Source organism: Salmo trutta, chromosome 39 (assembly GCF_901001165.1).
Source record: "Salmo trutta chromosome 39, fSalTru1.1, whole genome shotgun sequence".
Classification (NCBI taxonomy): domain Eukaryota; kingdom Metazoa; phylum Chordata; class Actinopteri; order Salmoniformes; family Salmonidae; genus Salmo; species Salmo trutta.
This window is the reverse complement of record NC_042995.1, coordinates 8,244,753-8,260,802: the sequence shown is the minus strand read 5'-3', so window position 1 is coordinate 8,260,802 and position 16,050 is coordinate 8,244,753. Positions and strand designations below refer to the sequence as shown.

Sequence of the window (16,050 nt, the reverse complement as noted above, 5' to 3'; positions counted from 1 at the left end):
ATGTCCAGGTCGGAGCTGCGGGTGTGAGGGTACCAGTATGTCCAGGTCGGAGCTGTGGTACCAGCATGTCCAGGTAGGAGCTGCGGTACCAGTATGTCCAGGTAGGAGCTGCGGTTCCAGTATGTCCAGGTAGGAGCTGTGGTACCAGTATGTCCAGGTAAGGGCTGTGGTACCAGTATGTCCAGGTAGGAGCTGCGGTACCAGTATGTCCTGGTAGGAGCTGTGGTACCAGTATGTCCAGGTAGTAGCTGTGGTACCAGTACGTCCAGGTAGGAGCTGTGGTACCAGTATGTCCTGGTAGGAGCTGCGGTACTAGTATGTCCAGGTAGGAGCTGTGGTACCAGTATGTCCAGGTAGGAGCTGCGGTACCAGTATGTCCAGGTAGGAGCTGCGGTACCAGTATGTCCAGGTTGGAGCTGTGGTACCAGTATGTCCAGGTAGGAGCTGTGGTACCAGTATGTCCAGGTAGGGGCTGTGGTACCAGTATGTCCAGGTAGGAGCTGTGGTACCAGTATGTCCAGGTAGGAGCTGCGGTTCCAGTATGTCCAGGTAGGTAGCTGTGGTACTCAGTATGTCCAGGTAAGGGGCTGTGGTACCCAGATGTCCAGGTAGGAGCTGCGGTACCAGTATGTCCTGGTTAGGAGCTGTGTACAGTATGTCCAGTAGAAGCTGTGGTACCAGTATGTCCAGGTAGGAGCTGCGGTACCATTATTGTCCTGGTAGGACTGCGGTACCAGAATGTCCAGTAGGAGCTGTTGGTACCAGTATGTCCAGGTAGGAGCTGCGGTACCAGTATGTCCAGGTAGGAGCTGCGGTACCTAGTATGTCCAGGTAGGAGCTGTGGTACCAGTATGTCCAGGTAGGAGCTGTGGGTACCAGTATGTCCAGGTAGGAGCTTGTGGTACCAGTATGTCCAGGTAGTAGCTGTGGTTCCGTATTCCAGGTAGGAAGCTGTGGTACCAGTATGTCCTGGTAGGAGCTGTGGTACCAGTATGTCCAGGTAGGGGCTGTGGTACCAGTATGTCCAGGTAGGAGCTGCGGTACCAGTATGTCCTGGTAGGAGCTGTGGTACCAGTATGTCCAGGTAGGAGCTGTGGTACCAGTATGTCCAGGTAGGAGCTGTGGTACCAGTAGTGGTAGGAGCTGCGGTTGTTCCAGTATGTCCAGGTAGGAGCTGTGGTACCAGATGTCCAGGTAAGGGCGTGGTACCAGTATGTCCAGGTAGGAACTGCGGTACCAGTATGTCCTGGTAGGAGCTGTGTGGTACCAGTATGTCCAGGTAGAAGCTGTGGTACCAGTATGTTCCAGGGTAGGAGCTGCTGGTACCAGTATGTCCAGGTAGGAGCTGTGGTACCCGTATGTCCAGGTAGGTAGCTGTGTACCAGTATTTCCAGGTAGGAGCTGCGGTACCGTATGTCCAGGTAGGAGCTGCGGTACCAGTATGTCAAGGTTAGGAGCTGCTGGATGGTTTACCAGTATGTCCAGGTAGGAGCTGTGTACCAGTATGTCCAGGTAGGAGCTGTGGTACCAGTATGTCCAGGTAGTAGCTGTGGTACCAGTATGTCCAGGTAGGAGCTGTGGTACCAGTATGTCCTGGTAGGAGCTGTGGTACCAGTATGTCCAGGTAGGAGCTGTGGTACCAGTATGTCCAGGTAGGAGCTGTGGTACCAGTATGTCCAGGTAGTAGCTGTGGTACCAGTATGTCCAGGTAGAGGCTGCGGTACCAGTATGTCCAGGTAGGAGCTGTGGTACCAGTATGTCCAGGTAGGAGCTGTGGTACCAGTATGTCCAGGTAGGAGCTGCGGTACCAGTATGTCCAGGTAGGAGCTTTGGTACCAGTATGTCCAGGTAGGAGCTGCGGTACCAGTATGTCCAGGTAGGAGCTGCGGTACCAGTATGTCCAGGTAGCAGCTGCGGTACCAGGTGGTCCAGGTAGGAGCTGCGGTACCAGTATGTCCAGGTAGGAGCTGTGGTACCAGTATGTCCAGGTAGGAGCTGCGGTACCAGTATGTCCAGGTAGGAGCTGCGGTACCAGTATGTCCAGGTAGGAGCTGCGGGGTACCAGTATGTCCAGGTAGGAGCTGCGGTACCAGTATGTCCAGGTAGGAGCTGTGGTACCAGTATGTCCAGGTAGGAGCTGTGGTACCAGTATGTCCAGGTAGGGGCTGTGGTACCAGTATGTCCAGGTAGGAGCTGCGGTACCAGTATGTCCTGGTAGGAGCTGTGGTACCAGTATGTCCAGGTAGGAGCTGTGGTACCAGTAGTCCAGGTAGGAGCTGTGGTACCAGTAGTCCAGGTAGGAGCTGTGGTACCAGTATGTCCAGGTAGGAGCTGCGGTTCCAGTATGTCCAGGTAGGAGCTGCGGTACCAGTATGTCCAGGTAGGGGCTGTGGTACCAGTATGTCCAGGTAGGAACTGCGGTACCAGTATGTCCTGGTAGGAGCTGTGGTACCAGTATGTCCAGGTAGAAGCTGTGGTACCAGTATGTCCAGGTAGGAGCTGCGGTACCAGTATGTCCAGGTAGAAGTTGTAGTACCAGTATGTCCAGGTAGGAGCTGTGGTACCAGTATGTCCAGGTAAACCATTGGTGTTCACACGGTATATTGTACAGGGAGTTTTACAGTACTTCAATAATGCCTGTACATACAGTTGAAGTCGGAAGTTTACATAGACCTTAGCCAAATACATTTGTAACTCACTTTCACAATTCCTGACATTTAATCCTAGTAAAAATTCCTTGTCTTAGGTCAGTTAGGAACACCACTTTATTTTAAGAATGCGAAATGTCTGAATAATAGTACAGAGAATGATTTATTTCAGCTTTTATTTCTTTCATCACATTCCCAGTGGGTCAGAAGTTTACATAGACTCAATTATTATTTTGTAGCATTGCCTTTAAAATGTTTAACTTGGGTCACACGTTTCAGGTAGCCTTCCACAAGCTTCCCATGATAATTTGGGTGAATTTTGGCCCATTCCTCCTGACAGAGCTGGTGTAACTGAGTCAGGTTTGTAGGCCTCCTTGCTCGCACACACTTTTTCAGTTCTACCCACAAATCTTCTATAGGATTGAGGTCAGGGCTTTGTGATGGCCATTCCGATATCTTGACTTTGTTGTCCTTAGGCCATTTTGCCACAACTTTGGAAGTATGCTTGGGGTCATTGTCCATTTGGAAGATCCATTTGTGACCAAGCTTTAACTTCCTGACTGATGTCTTGAGATGTTGCTTCAATATATCCACATAAATGTACTTCTTTATGATGCCATCTATTTTGTGCAGTGCACCAGTCCCTCCTTCAGCAAAGCACCCCCACAACATGATGCTGCCACCCACGTGCTTCAGGGTTGGGATGGTGTTCTTTGGCTTGCAAGCATCCCCCTTTTTCCTCCAACATAACAATGGTCATTATGGCCAAACAGTTCTATTTTTGTTTCATCAGACCAGAGGACATTTCTCCAAAAAGTACGATTTTTGTCCCCATGTGCAGGTGCAAACCGTAATCTGGCTTTTTCATGGCAGTTTTGGAGCAGTGGCTTCTTCCTTGCTGAGCGGCCTTTCAGGTTATGTCGATATAGGACTCGTTTTACGGCGGATATAGATATTTTTGTACCTGTTTCCTTCCTCCAGCATCTTCACAAGGTCCTTTGATGTTGTTCTGGGATTGATTTGCGCCTTTCGCACCAAAGTACGTTATTCTCTAGGAGACAGAAAGCGTCTCCTTCCTGAGCGGTATGATGGCTGCGTGGTCCCATGGTGTTAATACTATACTTGCGTACTATTGTTTGTACAGATGAACGTGGTACCTTCAGGCATTTGGAAATTGCTCCCAAGAATGAACCAGACTTGTGGAGGTCAACAATTTTTTTTCTGCGGTCTTTTGATATTCCCATGATGTCAAGCAAAGAGGCACTGAGTTTGAAGGTAGGCCTTGAAATACATCCACATGTACACCTACAATTGACTCAAATGATGTCAATTAGCCTATCAGAAGCTTCTAAAGCCATGATATCATTTTCTGGAATTTTCCAAGCTGTTTAAAGGCACAGTCAACTTAGTGTATGTAAACTTCTGACCAACTGGAATTGTGAGACAGGGAATTATAAGTGAAATAATCTGTCTGTAAACAATTGTTGGGAAAGTTACTTGTGTCATGCATAAAGTAGATGTCCTAACCGACTTGCCAAACTATAGTTTGTTAACAAGAAATTTGTGGAGTGGTTGAAAAATGAGTTTTAATGACTACAACCTAAGTGTATGTAAACTTCCGACTTCAACTGTACTTCTTGAAGTTGTAGATACCCATAAGAACAGAAAACATTCTACTTTACTAAACTGTCTGATTCTAGAATAGGCTATGTAAAACTAACTTTATATTTTGCTTCTGTGTTACTATGTAGAGAATAATTGTCACGGGTGTCGAAAGGAGCGGACCAAAGTGCAGCGTGGTTGTAGTTCCACATTTTATTAAATCCATGAAACTTTGCAATACATAAATAACTGAATTGACAAAACAACAAACCGTGACGCAGAGAGAAACAAACACTAGTCAAAAGATTATAACCCACAAAACCCAGGAAGAAAAAACCCTACTTAAATATGATCTCCAATTAGAGACAACGAGGACCAGCTGCCTCCAACTGGAGATCAACACAAAAAACAACAACATAGAAATAGAACAACTAGAACTTAAACATAGAAATAGAAAACATAGAAAAACACAAAACACCCCCTGTCACGCCCTGACCTACTCTACCATAGAAAATCACATCTTACTATGGTCAGGACGTGACAGTAGCTTTTGAAAATGCCCAAAAAGCATTTAACATCATACAACAGAATCTGTATGATTTAAAGCTGATTCTAAATTCGGGTAAAACAAAATGTATGGTATTTTCAAATGCCAGGCATGTTACAAATCATGTCATTGCTACATTGGCTGGACATACTATAGAGCAAGTTAAAGTGTTCAAATATTTGGGTGTGTGGGTTGATGATAAGCTGAGCTTCACTGTGCATGTAGAGAACTTGATAAGGAAGCTCAAGCTGAAAATAGGATTTTAGTACCGGCATAAGGCTTGTTTTTCTTTTGAGGCCAGGAAGGAGCTGGTACTATGTACATTACTGTCGGTTTTAGATTTTAGTGATGTTATATATATATGCAGGCCTCAGCCACTACCCTGAGAGCACTTGATTCAGTGCATCATGCAGCCCTCAGGTTCATTACAAATCAGAAACGTCTAACACATCATTGTGATCTCCACAGCGCTGTTGGCTGGTTGTCATTGACCTTGCGTAGGCTTAAACACTGGTATACACTGATTTATAAGGCCATATTGGGTAAAATGCCATTTTATCTCTGTTCTTTTTTAGTTAGGTCAGTAAATAAGTATCAATTACGGTCCCATTCTGATTTGCTTCTAACAGTACCAAAAATTAGAACAGGTCTTGGTAGAAATAGTTTTAGCTACTTAGCACCGTGGTCCTGGAATTCTCTTTTGAACATTTTAAAATGTGATGATCTAGTTTCGTTGGCGGAGTTCAAACACTTGATCGATGTATATATTATAGAAGAGTGTAATTGTTTTTAGGCCAGGTGTTTTTAGTCAAGATGTTTGTGTTTTTAAATGTAATATCTTTTTGTTGTACTGTATATGTGTTTATAGTTTTGTTTAATGTTGTGTGTGAGTATGTAATTTGGTTTGTCTGAAACGTTGTTCCCCTTGCTGCTATTGGACCAGGTCTCTCTTGGAAAAGAGATCTTTATCTCAATGAGAATGAACCTGTATAAATAAAGATAAAATTTAATTAAAATAAAAAAATAAATAAGAACAACTAGAGCTTAAACATAGAAATAGAAAACATAGAAAAACACAAAACACCCCCTGTCACGCCCTGACCTACTCTACCATAGAAAATCACATCTTACTATGGTCAGGACGTGACAATAATAGAGCTGGAAGGACATGAAATGACCCACAGTCTTGTTTTTGTGGACTAGGCTGGGTTCAATCTGGCCAAAGGCAGGAGACGTGGCCGCAATCTCATTGGACACCGAGCCACAATTGGCACAGCAGGCCAACGTGGGGGCAGTATTACAATGTGTGCTGCCATTTCTGAGAATGGTGTGAGCACAGATATTCCACACATTGGGCCCTATAACACCCAACTTCTCCTGTCCTTCCTAAATACACTTTACAGAGACCTAATACCAGAACATGAAAGAGGTGTAATTGTGTGGGATAATGTCAGCTTCCACCGAACCAACATTGTTAGGGAATGGTTTGCCGCATATGAAAGGATAACAATGGAGTTCTTCCACCATCCTCCCCATTCCTGAATCCAATAGAAGAGGTTTGTTCAGCACGGAGGTGGAAAATATATGACTATCGGGCACAAGATCAGATGTTTCTGTTAGATGCCATGAATGCTGCTTGTGAGGACATCACAGGCGATCATTGCAGGGGATGGTTGCGCCACGCAAGGAGTTTTTACCCCCGGTGCATCGCAAGGGAAACATCAGATGTGATGTTGACGAAAATCTCTGGCCAGACCAACAAGAGCGACAGGATGTTTTATTTTACAGAACCACTGCAGGTTTTTTCATTGATGCAGGTTTTTTTTTCATGGATGTCATTTTGTGGCAAATTTTCTGTTCACTATATATGACTTTACATGAAAGAAATATGTAAAAATTGACATGCAAATGCAAACACATTGCTACTGTACAAAAATACATTTACTGTATACATACAAATGTGCATATCCGTAAACTTTTAGCTACTGTTGAAATCGGTTTCTAAAAGCTCAGTGTGATACACAATAGCATTCAGCTAGACAAAACTGACGTTCTGGTATAGTGCAGTCAGTGTCAACAAAAATGTATACCAAAACTGACATTTGTATATAACAAACATTTCCAGGGTTGACTGACATGGTGAAAAAACCATCTAAACATTTTAACCAGTACGGCTCACACGATGACAAAAAAACTTAGCATTTTGGTGCCATTGGCCAATTTACTGACACAATAAACTAGGTTTTGAAGCATGAATGAAATGTTTTGGGTGAGTTACTACATTTTGCAGACATGCACTAGAGTTGTAATGTCCCATAAAACAGTTGTGACAATTGCACTTACAGTTTAGAGAATGTTCAGACTGTTTCAAAAAATGAGCCAAAGCGATTGAGGAAAACTGTAATAGAACGTACCGGATGGAGTTAAACTGTCTTCAAAACTGTAATAGAACGTACCAGATGGAGTTAAACCGCCTTCAAAACTGTAATAGAACGTACCGGATGGAGTTAAACTGTCTTCAAAACTGTAATAGAACGTACCGGGTGGAGTTAAACTGTCTTCAAAACTGTAATAGAACATACCGGATGGAGTTAAACTGCCTTCAAAACTGTAATAGAATGTACCGGATGGAGTTAAACTGCCTTCAAAACTGTAATAGAACGTACCAGATGGAGTTAAACTGTCTTCAAAACTGTAATAGAATGTACTGAATAGAGTTAAACTGTCTTCAAAACTGTAATAGAACATACCGGATGGAGTTAAACTGCCTTCAAAACTGTAATAGAACGTACCAGATGGAGTTAAACTGTCTTCAAAACTGTAATAGAACGTACTGAATAGAGTTAAACTGTCTTCAAAACTGTAATAGAACATACCGGATGGAGTTAAACTGCCTTCAAAACTGTAATAGAATGTACCGGATGGAGATAAACTGCCTTCAAAACTGTAATAGAATGTACCGGATGGATTTAAACTGTCTTCAAAACTGTAATAGAACGTACCAGATGGAGTTAAACTGTCTTCAAAACTGTAATAGAATGTACTGAATAGAGTTAAACTGTCTTCAAAACTGTAATAGAACATACCGGATGGAGTTAAACTGCCTTCAAAACTGTAATAGGACGTACGGGATGGAGTTAAACTGTCTTCAAAACTGTAATAGAACATACCGGATGGAGTTAAACTGCCTTCAAAACTGTAATAGAACGTACCGGATGGAGTTAAACTGCCTTCAAAACTGTAATAGGACGTACGGGATGGAGTTAAACTGCCTTCAAAACTGTAATAGAACGTACCGGATGGAGTTAAACTGTCTTCAAAACTGTAATAGAACGTACCAGATGGAGTTAAACTGCCTTCAAAACTGTAATAGAACGTACCAGATGGAGTTAAACTGCCTTCAAAACTGTAATAGAACGTACTGAATAGAGTTAAACTGCCTTCAAAACTGTAATAGAACGTACTGGATGGACTTATACTGCCTTCAAAACTGTAGATACGCACACACACACACACACACAAACGCACACATCACCACCTGTGCAGGGTGGGAGTTTATGTTGTATTGTTTACATTAAGTATATTGCAATCATGAAGGCTTTTAAATTACTCCAGAGGACCTCAATGCAATAATGTTAATGTTATTTTATTGAATTTATGCATATCTGATCGGTTTGGCTTTGCATTTATCTGCGTGTGTGTGTGTGCGTGTGTGTTTGTGTGTGTGCGCGTGTGTGTTTGTGTGTATGTGTGTGTGTGTTTGTGTGTATGTGCTTGTATGTGTGTGTGTGTGCGCGCGTTTGTGTGTGTGTTGTGTGCGTTTGTGTGTGTGTATGTGTGTGTGTTTGTGTGTGTGTGGGGGTGCGTGTGCGTGTGCGTGTGTGTGTGTGTGTGTGTGTGTGTGTGTGTGTGTGTGTGTGTGTGTGTGTGTGTGTGTGTGTGTGTGTGTGTGTGTGTGTGTGTGTGTGTGTGTGTGTGTGTTAGGACAGATCCTCCCCTACTAGATGCCTTCATCATGGATAAAGCTCTATTGGACTACGAAGTCTCAATCGATGCTGAGTGTAAACTAGCGACTGTGGGCAAGCCTTTTGCTATAGAGGGTAAGATAGACATAGACACACACACACAATGTTAGAAAGGTTTTCACTGCTATGGCTAGTCTGGCTAGTCTGCCAGTCTGTTTGTGCCATCATGCCAACTCATTGTTATTCAGTGTTATGCCAAACATGTTTGACTTGACAATGACAACAAGGAAGTTGGCAAGAAAACGAACAGACCTGGGACCAGGCTAGCTATTCACTGTGACAGACAGATGATTTAACTTGTGTGTGTGTTTGCGTGTGTTTGCGTGTGTGTGTTTGTGTGAGTATGTGTGTGTGTGTGTGTGTGTGTGTGTGTGTGTGTGTGTGTGTGTGTGTGTGTGTGTGTGTGTGTGTGTGTGTGTGTGTGTGTGTGTGTGTGTGTGTGTGTGGGTGTATGTGTGTGGGTGTCCAGGGTATGGTATAGGTGTTGCCCAAGGCTCTCCTCTCACTGCCAACGTGTCTGAATTCATCAGTCGCTACAAGTCAGAAGGGTACGGTAACACACACACAGGCATACTGCATGTGTAGTATTTCAGTAATGAAATAACAGGCCCCCACCTGCCACGACTTCACCTGTCAGATCTGAAGTTGAAACATAGTGTTTTTGAGATCAGGTATAAAGCACTGGGGAGCAGTAACATTCTGTGTGATGGCCTCTCATGTTGTTATCACTATGATTGTTTGGCCCAACGGTATTCACAAGTTACGGATGTGCATATCACCCTCATTTTCTTCACTATTTCATTGACATGTTTTGTTAATCTGACACTAGTATTAACATGATGTGTTGTTCCAGGTACATGGACATATTACATGAGAAATGGTACAAGGTGGTGCCATGTGGGAAGCGAGTATTCACTAACACTGAGGTGAGTGTGTGTATTTGTGTGTGTGCGTGTGCGTGTGCGCGTGCGCGTGTGTGTGTGCGTGTGTGTGTTTAAGGTCATAGTCGACAGAAACCACAACAACCAAACTCTTTCAATATACTGTGGTGTCTGTGTTTGTTGTCTGACCTCTGTCTGACCTCTAACTGCCAGACAGACGCCTCATAGATTTAGCTGACAAAATGGTACTCCTTCTTCACAATCACAAACACACACCTGCTTCCCCCATAGTGTTGGTTTACAGCCAGCCCAGCCAGCATACTAGTCCCGTATCTCAGCCTCCCGCTGGGACAGAGACAAACAGGACTCGCTTCCAGGCACACACACACACACGCACACACTACTGTAGTAGTAAACACCACCATCACACACACACACACACACACACACACACACACACACACACACACACACACACACACACACACACACACACACACACTCGTATCTGCAGACCTGATATATAGCTGCTGGCAAAGACTCTTTTACCTTCACTCCCCCTTCTAGTCCTTGGCATATGAGATCAAATCTGTGGTGTGTGTGTGTGTGTGTGTGTGTGTGTGTGTGTGTGTGTGTGTGTGTGTGTGTGTGTGTGTGTGTGTGTGTGTGTGTGTGTGTGTGTGTGTGTGTGTGTGTGTGTGTGTGTGTGATGGTGTTTACTACTACAGCCTCTCCCCAGAGAGAGGAAGGCTTAGGGCCATGAGAAACTCTCTGTATCAGAGGGATGATATTCTTCATATTTATTCAGAAGTTAGAATACATAGAGCAGACTTGAGGCAGTTCTACAGAATAACAACATGAGGCAGGACAGAAGTCCACGATCCAAGGTGCACCTCTGGGTCACATGGGGTGGCTCACATCACCTTGTGTCGTTCCAGGTGCTTCTGGAGGAAATAGACAGAGAAACGATGGCAGTGTTTTGCCTGATAAGTATACTTGTAGTCTCCCATAGAGACCGTGTGTGCATACGGCGTGCGGGAATGAGTGTATGTGTGTGTGGATGTCTGTGTGCTATTCGTTCTGGTCAGAAGACTTGTGTCCCTGGAGATCATGGGGATGGAGATGGTTGTTATGGGATGGCAGAGAGAGAAGGACACGGCCCTGTTTGAATACTTCCTACCTTCTTTAAAGGGGCAATCTGCAGTTGAAACTAAAACGAAGCGCCCTCCCCTGTTTCAGTAAAAAGCTGAGAGAAGGGGCTGGAGAAATGTAACCACTCTCAAATTCATAGACAGCGCTATGGATGCTAGGACTGACCATCCATGATATCAACATTTTTGAGGTTATATAGTGTTTGTTTACCATTACTATGTTCACAAACATTGGAGTAAAACAAGCTTGTATCTTACAGCCAGCAGCATACCACCCTACAGCATATCACCCTGCAGCATACCACCCAGCATCTCAGTGCTGGCTGGCTTCTGGAGCTAACCAGGGTTGGTCCCTGGATGGGAGACCAGATGTTGCTGGAAGTGGTGTTGGAGGGCCAGTAGGAGGCACCCTTTCCTCTGGTCTAAAAATAATATCCCAATGCCCCAGGGCAGTGATTGGGGACATTGCCCTGTGTAGGATGCTTTCTTTCGGATGGAATGTTAAATGGGTGTCCTGACTCTCTGTAGTCACTAAAGATCCCATGGCACTTATTGTAAGAGTAGGGGTGCGAAACCTAAATTCCCAATCTGGCCCTCATACCATCACAGTCACCTAATCATCCCCGGCTTCCAATTGGCTCATTCATCCCCCCTCCTCTCCCCTGTAACTATTCCCCAGGTCGTTGCTGTAAATGAGAATGTGTTCTCAGTCAACTTACCTGGTAAAATAAGGGTTAAATAAATAGTGTTTTGATGGGGTACGACAGTTGAACTAAGCTCATGAGGCATTAGTAAGTTATACTCTTCAAGAATCAATGGACACATATCATTCATTTATGTCCAAAATTGATGTAGCAACTGCAGATTTCCCCTTTAAGGTCATCACTGATAGGTGGAAGCAACTGGCTCGAGTTTTACTCAGAGCCAGTGATGTGATGATGTCAGCTGACGGAGAAAGTGGAACTATTGGTTCACGCTGCCATCCAGTGGCCACTGTTGGAACCACAGTCAACCTCATACCTTACGGCAAAATGGGGACTGTGAAGAGACACATAGACCATTTAATGCATTTTGTATTGTATTTTGCATTTTATTATGTATATGATGCGTGGTTGGGTTATGACTGTTATATGTGGTTGTCTCGCTTGGCTATCTTAAGATGAATGCACTAGCTGTGTCTCTCTCTGGATGGGAGCGTCTGCTGAATGGATAAATTGTATTGTAAATGTAGTGCTATGTATGTATATTTATGTATAATATGCATTTGTTGTGTTGTGTTTCCTGTTTGGACCCCAGGAAGAGTAGCCACTGCCTCAGCAGCAGCTAACTACGGAACCTAATAATAAATACTCTCTTTCCCTCTCTCTCCCTCTCTCTCCCTCTCTCTTACCCTCTCTTGCGCTATATATCTCTCTCTCCCTCTCACTCTCCCTCTCTCTCACCCTCTCTCTCGCTATATATATCTCTCTCCCTCTTTCTGTCTCTCTCGCTCTCTCTCTCACACCCTCACTTGCCCTCTATGTCTCCCTCTTTCTGACTCTCTCTCTCTCCCAGAATTTATCGATGGGGATAGATCATTTCTCAGGCCTGTTTGTGATGTTGTGTGTGGGGGTAGTTGGAGCTATCTTTACCTTGGCAGCTGAACACACCTTCTATCACCTAGCCCTGCCCCGGCTACGACGGTCACACACACTCACCTACTGGTTGCATACCAGCCAGGTACGTAGGTACACACACACACACACTCATGAACTAGATCTATAGCAAGCCACCAAGCTGTTAATAGTATCTAAGATAATTAGAATTTCACACTTTTAAAAACATCTTATCAAGGTGATCTTATCAATGTGATCTTACCACTGTGATCTTAACAAGGTGATCTTATCAAGGTGATCTTATCAAGGTGATCTTACCACTGTGATCTTAACAAGGTAATCTTATCAAGGTGATCTTATCAAGGTGATCTTACCCCTGTGATCTTACCATTGTGATCTTACCACTGTGATCTTAACAAGGTGATCTTACCACTGTGATCCTATCAAGGTGATCTTACCACTGTGATCTTAGCCAGGTGATCTTACCACTGTGATCTTAGCAAGGTGATCTTACCACTGTGATCTTAACAAGGTGATCTTACCACTGTGATCTTAGCAAGGTGATCTTACCACTGTGATCTTATCAAGGTGATCTTATCAAGGTGATCTTACCCCTGTGATCTTAACAAGGTAATCTTATCAAGGTGATCTTATCAAGGTGATCTTACCCCTGTGATCTTACCATTGTGATCTTACCACTGTGATCTTAGCAAGGTGATCTTACCACTGTGATCTTAACAAGGTGATCTTACCACTGTGATCTTAACAAGGTGATCTTACCACTGTGATCTTAACAATGTGATGTTATCAAGGTGATCTTAACAAGGTGATCTTACCACTGTGATCTTAACAAGGTGATCTTACCACTGTGATCTTAACAATGTGATGTTATCAAGGTGATCTTTATTGAGTGAATGTTCTCTCATCTGTGTTGTATCATCTATCTGTTGACAGAAGATCCATCGAGCCCTGAACACCCCTTACGAGGACGTAGGGAAAGAGTTGATTGGCCTGGACCACAAGTAGAGAAACACTGATCAATACTATATTAGAGTATAGGTTATCAATACTGTCAATGTTAGAGTATAGGTTATCAATACTGTCTTACATTAGAGTATAGGTTATCAATACTGTCTATATTACAGTATAAGCTATCAATACTATCTATATTAGAGAATAGGTTTTTAATACTATCTATACTACAGTATAGGTTATCAATAATATCTATATTACAGTATAGGTTATCAATAATATCTATAGTACATTATAGGTTATCAATGCTGTCTATATTACAGTATAGGCTATCAATACTATCTATATTACAGTAGGTGTTATCAATACTATCTATACTACAGTATAGGTTATCGATACTATCTATATTACAGTATAGGTTATCAATTCTATCCATATTACAGTATAGGCTATCAATTCTAATCTATACTACAGTACAGATTATCAATACTATTTTTATTACAGTATAGGTTATCAATACTGTATATATTACAGTATAGGTTATCAATAATATCTATATTACGGTATTGGTTATCAATACTATCTATATTAGAGTATAGTTTATCAATACTATCTTTATTACAGTATAGGTTATCAATATTGTCAATATTACCTCTTTCTTTCTCTCTCTCTCACTCCCCCCCTCTCTCTCTCCCCCTCTCTCTCCCCCAGTCCCTCCCCTTGTGTCTCTGACAGCTGCAGCCTCCACAGACACCGGCAGCCTCGCCCTCCTCCCCTGTCTTCCCCCCTGCCTGCCCCCCCTCCTCCTCAGCCCTCCTCTCCTGCCCGGGACATCAAGGAGAACAAGAGGGTCCACTTTGATCTGGAGAGCCTACACAGCTACCGTCTACACACACACACCGCCTCGTTCCGGGGACGGCCTGGCATGGTGGGGCGACACGGCCTGGGAGGTACACACTCACTCTAACACACACATTTGTTTAACCGTCCTTGTGGGGACCAAAACATTTATTCCCATTCAAAATCCTATTTTCCCTAACCCCTAATCCTTAACCTTAACACCTAACCCTAAAACTAAAACTAACCCTATTTCTTAACCCTAGTTCTAACCCTAAATCTGACCACTAAGCCTAAAATACACGTTTTCCTTGTGGGGATCTGCGAAATGTCCCCAGAATTCTCCTTGTTTCACTATCCTTTACTAGAACTTCTGGGACCCACAAGGATAGTAAAACCAAACCACACACACTTTAAATGCTTTATTTGAATCTACAAATCACATTCCCTTCAATGAGGTTCAGAGAAAAGGTCACACAAAGTTTCTGTCTTCCCCTGTCTGTTCCAGGGTGTCTGGGTGGTTTAGCTCCTCCTCAGGTTAGCCTGCATGCTAACGGTGGCCCAGCATCGGCCTTGGCCTCCCCCGGCCTGGCCCTGCCTCCTCTGGGGAACCCAGGCAGCCAGGCCTTCCTGTGGGAGGGAGAGCTCCAGGAGGTCCAGGGGAGAATCGAGACGTTCACAGCCCAGCTGAGAGACGCCGTGGCCAGGAGGGCCGAGATACAGACCTGCCTGGAGAACCATAAAATGAACCAGAGCACAGCTACTGCTGTCAAACTGGAGAAAGATACGGTTGGCCAGTCACAAAGCCTGGAGAGAGTGAGAACCAACACAGAGAAAGATAAAAACAAGGAAGAGAAAGAGGGGATCAACCAGGAGAAAGGGATGAGTGGCAGATCAAACCTCTGTTGCAGCCTGGACAGAAACAGAGACCGAGACAGGACAAGCAGGGACAGTTCCACTGTGAGGCAAACAGCCAGACAGGACACAGACAGGGACAGACTGTTACACCAATCAAAAACTGAGAGAGACCGAGACGACCAATCAAAAAGCCTGGACAGAAATGGGAGTAGCCAATCACATGCCTCCAACTTTCTGCAGACAGGGAGGAACAGCCAATCAGAAGCTCTGAACATCCTACAGAGGAGGATAGAGATCCAATCAAAAACCTCCACCAGCCTGGACAGAGAGACAACCAACCAATCAGGTGCTGTCAATACACTGCAGGGAGAAAGAACTGTCCAATCACGTAACTCCACCAGCCTGGAGAGAGGAAGAGCCAGGCAGTCAGGTGCAGTGAAAGACCAGGAAAGGGGGAGAACTGTCCAAACACGGACAGGGGCTAGTCTGGACAGATTGAGAGCTAGCCAATCCAGCGCCGGCACTGGGAATCTGGTTAGAGAACGTCCCGCCCCCATGGACACCCAGAAGAGCTTGTGTTAGTCGTTTGATTGGTTATTTATTAGAACACAAAAGACCAATCGGAGGGCTGGAAAATAATCTAACCGGTCCAAATGATTTACAAAGCAGCGGGTGAAGTAAAAAAATCAGACAGTTTTAAAATACAATGACAGAGATGTAGCCCTGGTCCATTTGCCTCTGATGTCAACGGCTCCTGTCTGTTAAAAAAAATGTCTGATCAGAACTTTACCCATCTACTGTTTGTCTCCACTAGGTGTGTTTCCTTTTTGTTTCTAACTACTAATACCTCTGTCTCTTCATCTCTTACCCCCGGGTTGTATTCACTAGGAACCAAACAGAAGCCAACAGAACAAAACGGGAAGGGACCTACCTG

General features: G+C 44.1%; 1 protein-coding gene across 1 annotated transcript; it reads left to right on the top strand.

The window, feature by feature from the left end:
* Positions 1-8,805: 8,805 nt before the first annotated feature.
* Positions 8,806-15,698, top strand: LOC115179234 (uncharacterized). The gene is made up of 7 exons (XM_029740625.1): positions 8,806-8,897; positions 9,292-9,370; positions 9,676-9,748; positions 12,409-12,573; positions 13,404-13,471; positions 14,133-14,371; positions 14,767-15,698. Exons 1-7 carry the CDS (start codon positions 8,813-8,815, stop codon positions 15,696-15,698), a joined length of 1,641 nt encoding a protein of 546 aa, XP_029596485.1. The 5' UTR covers positions 8,806-8,812.
* Positions 15,699-16,050: the final 352 nt, after the last annotated feature.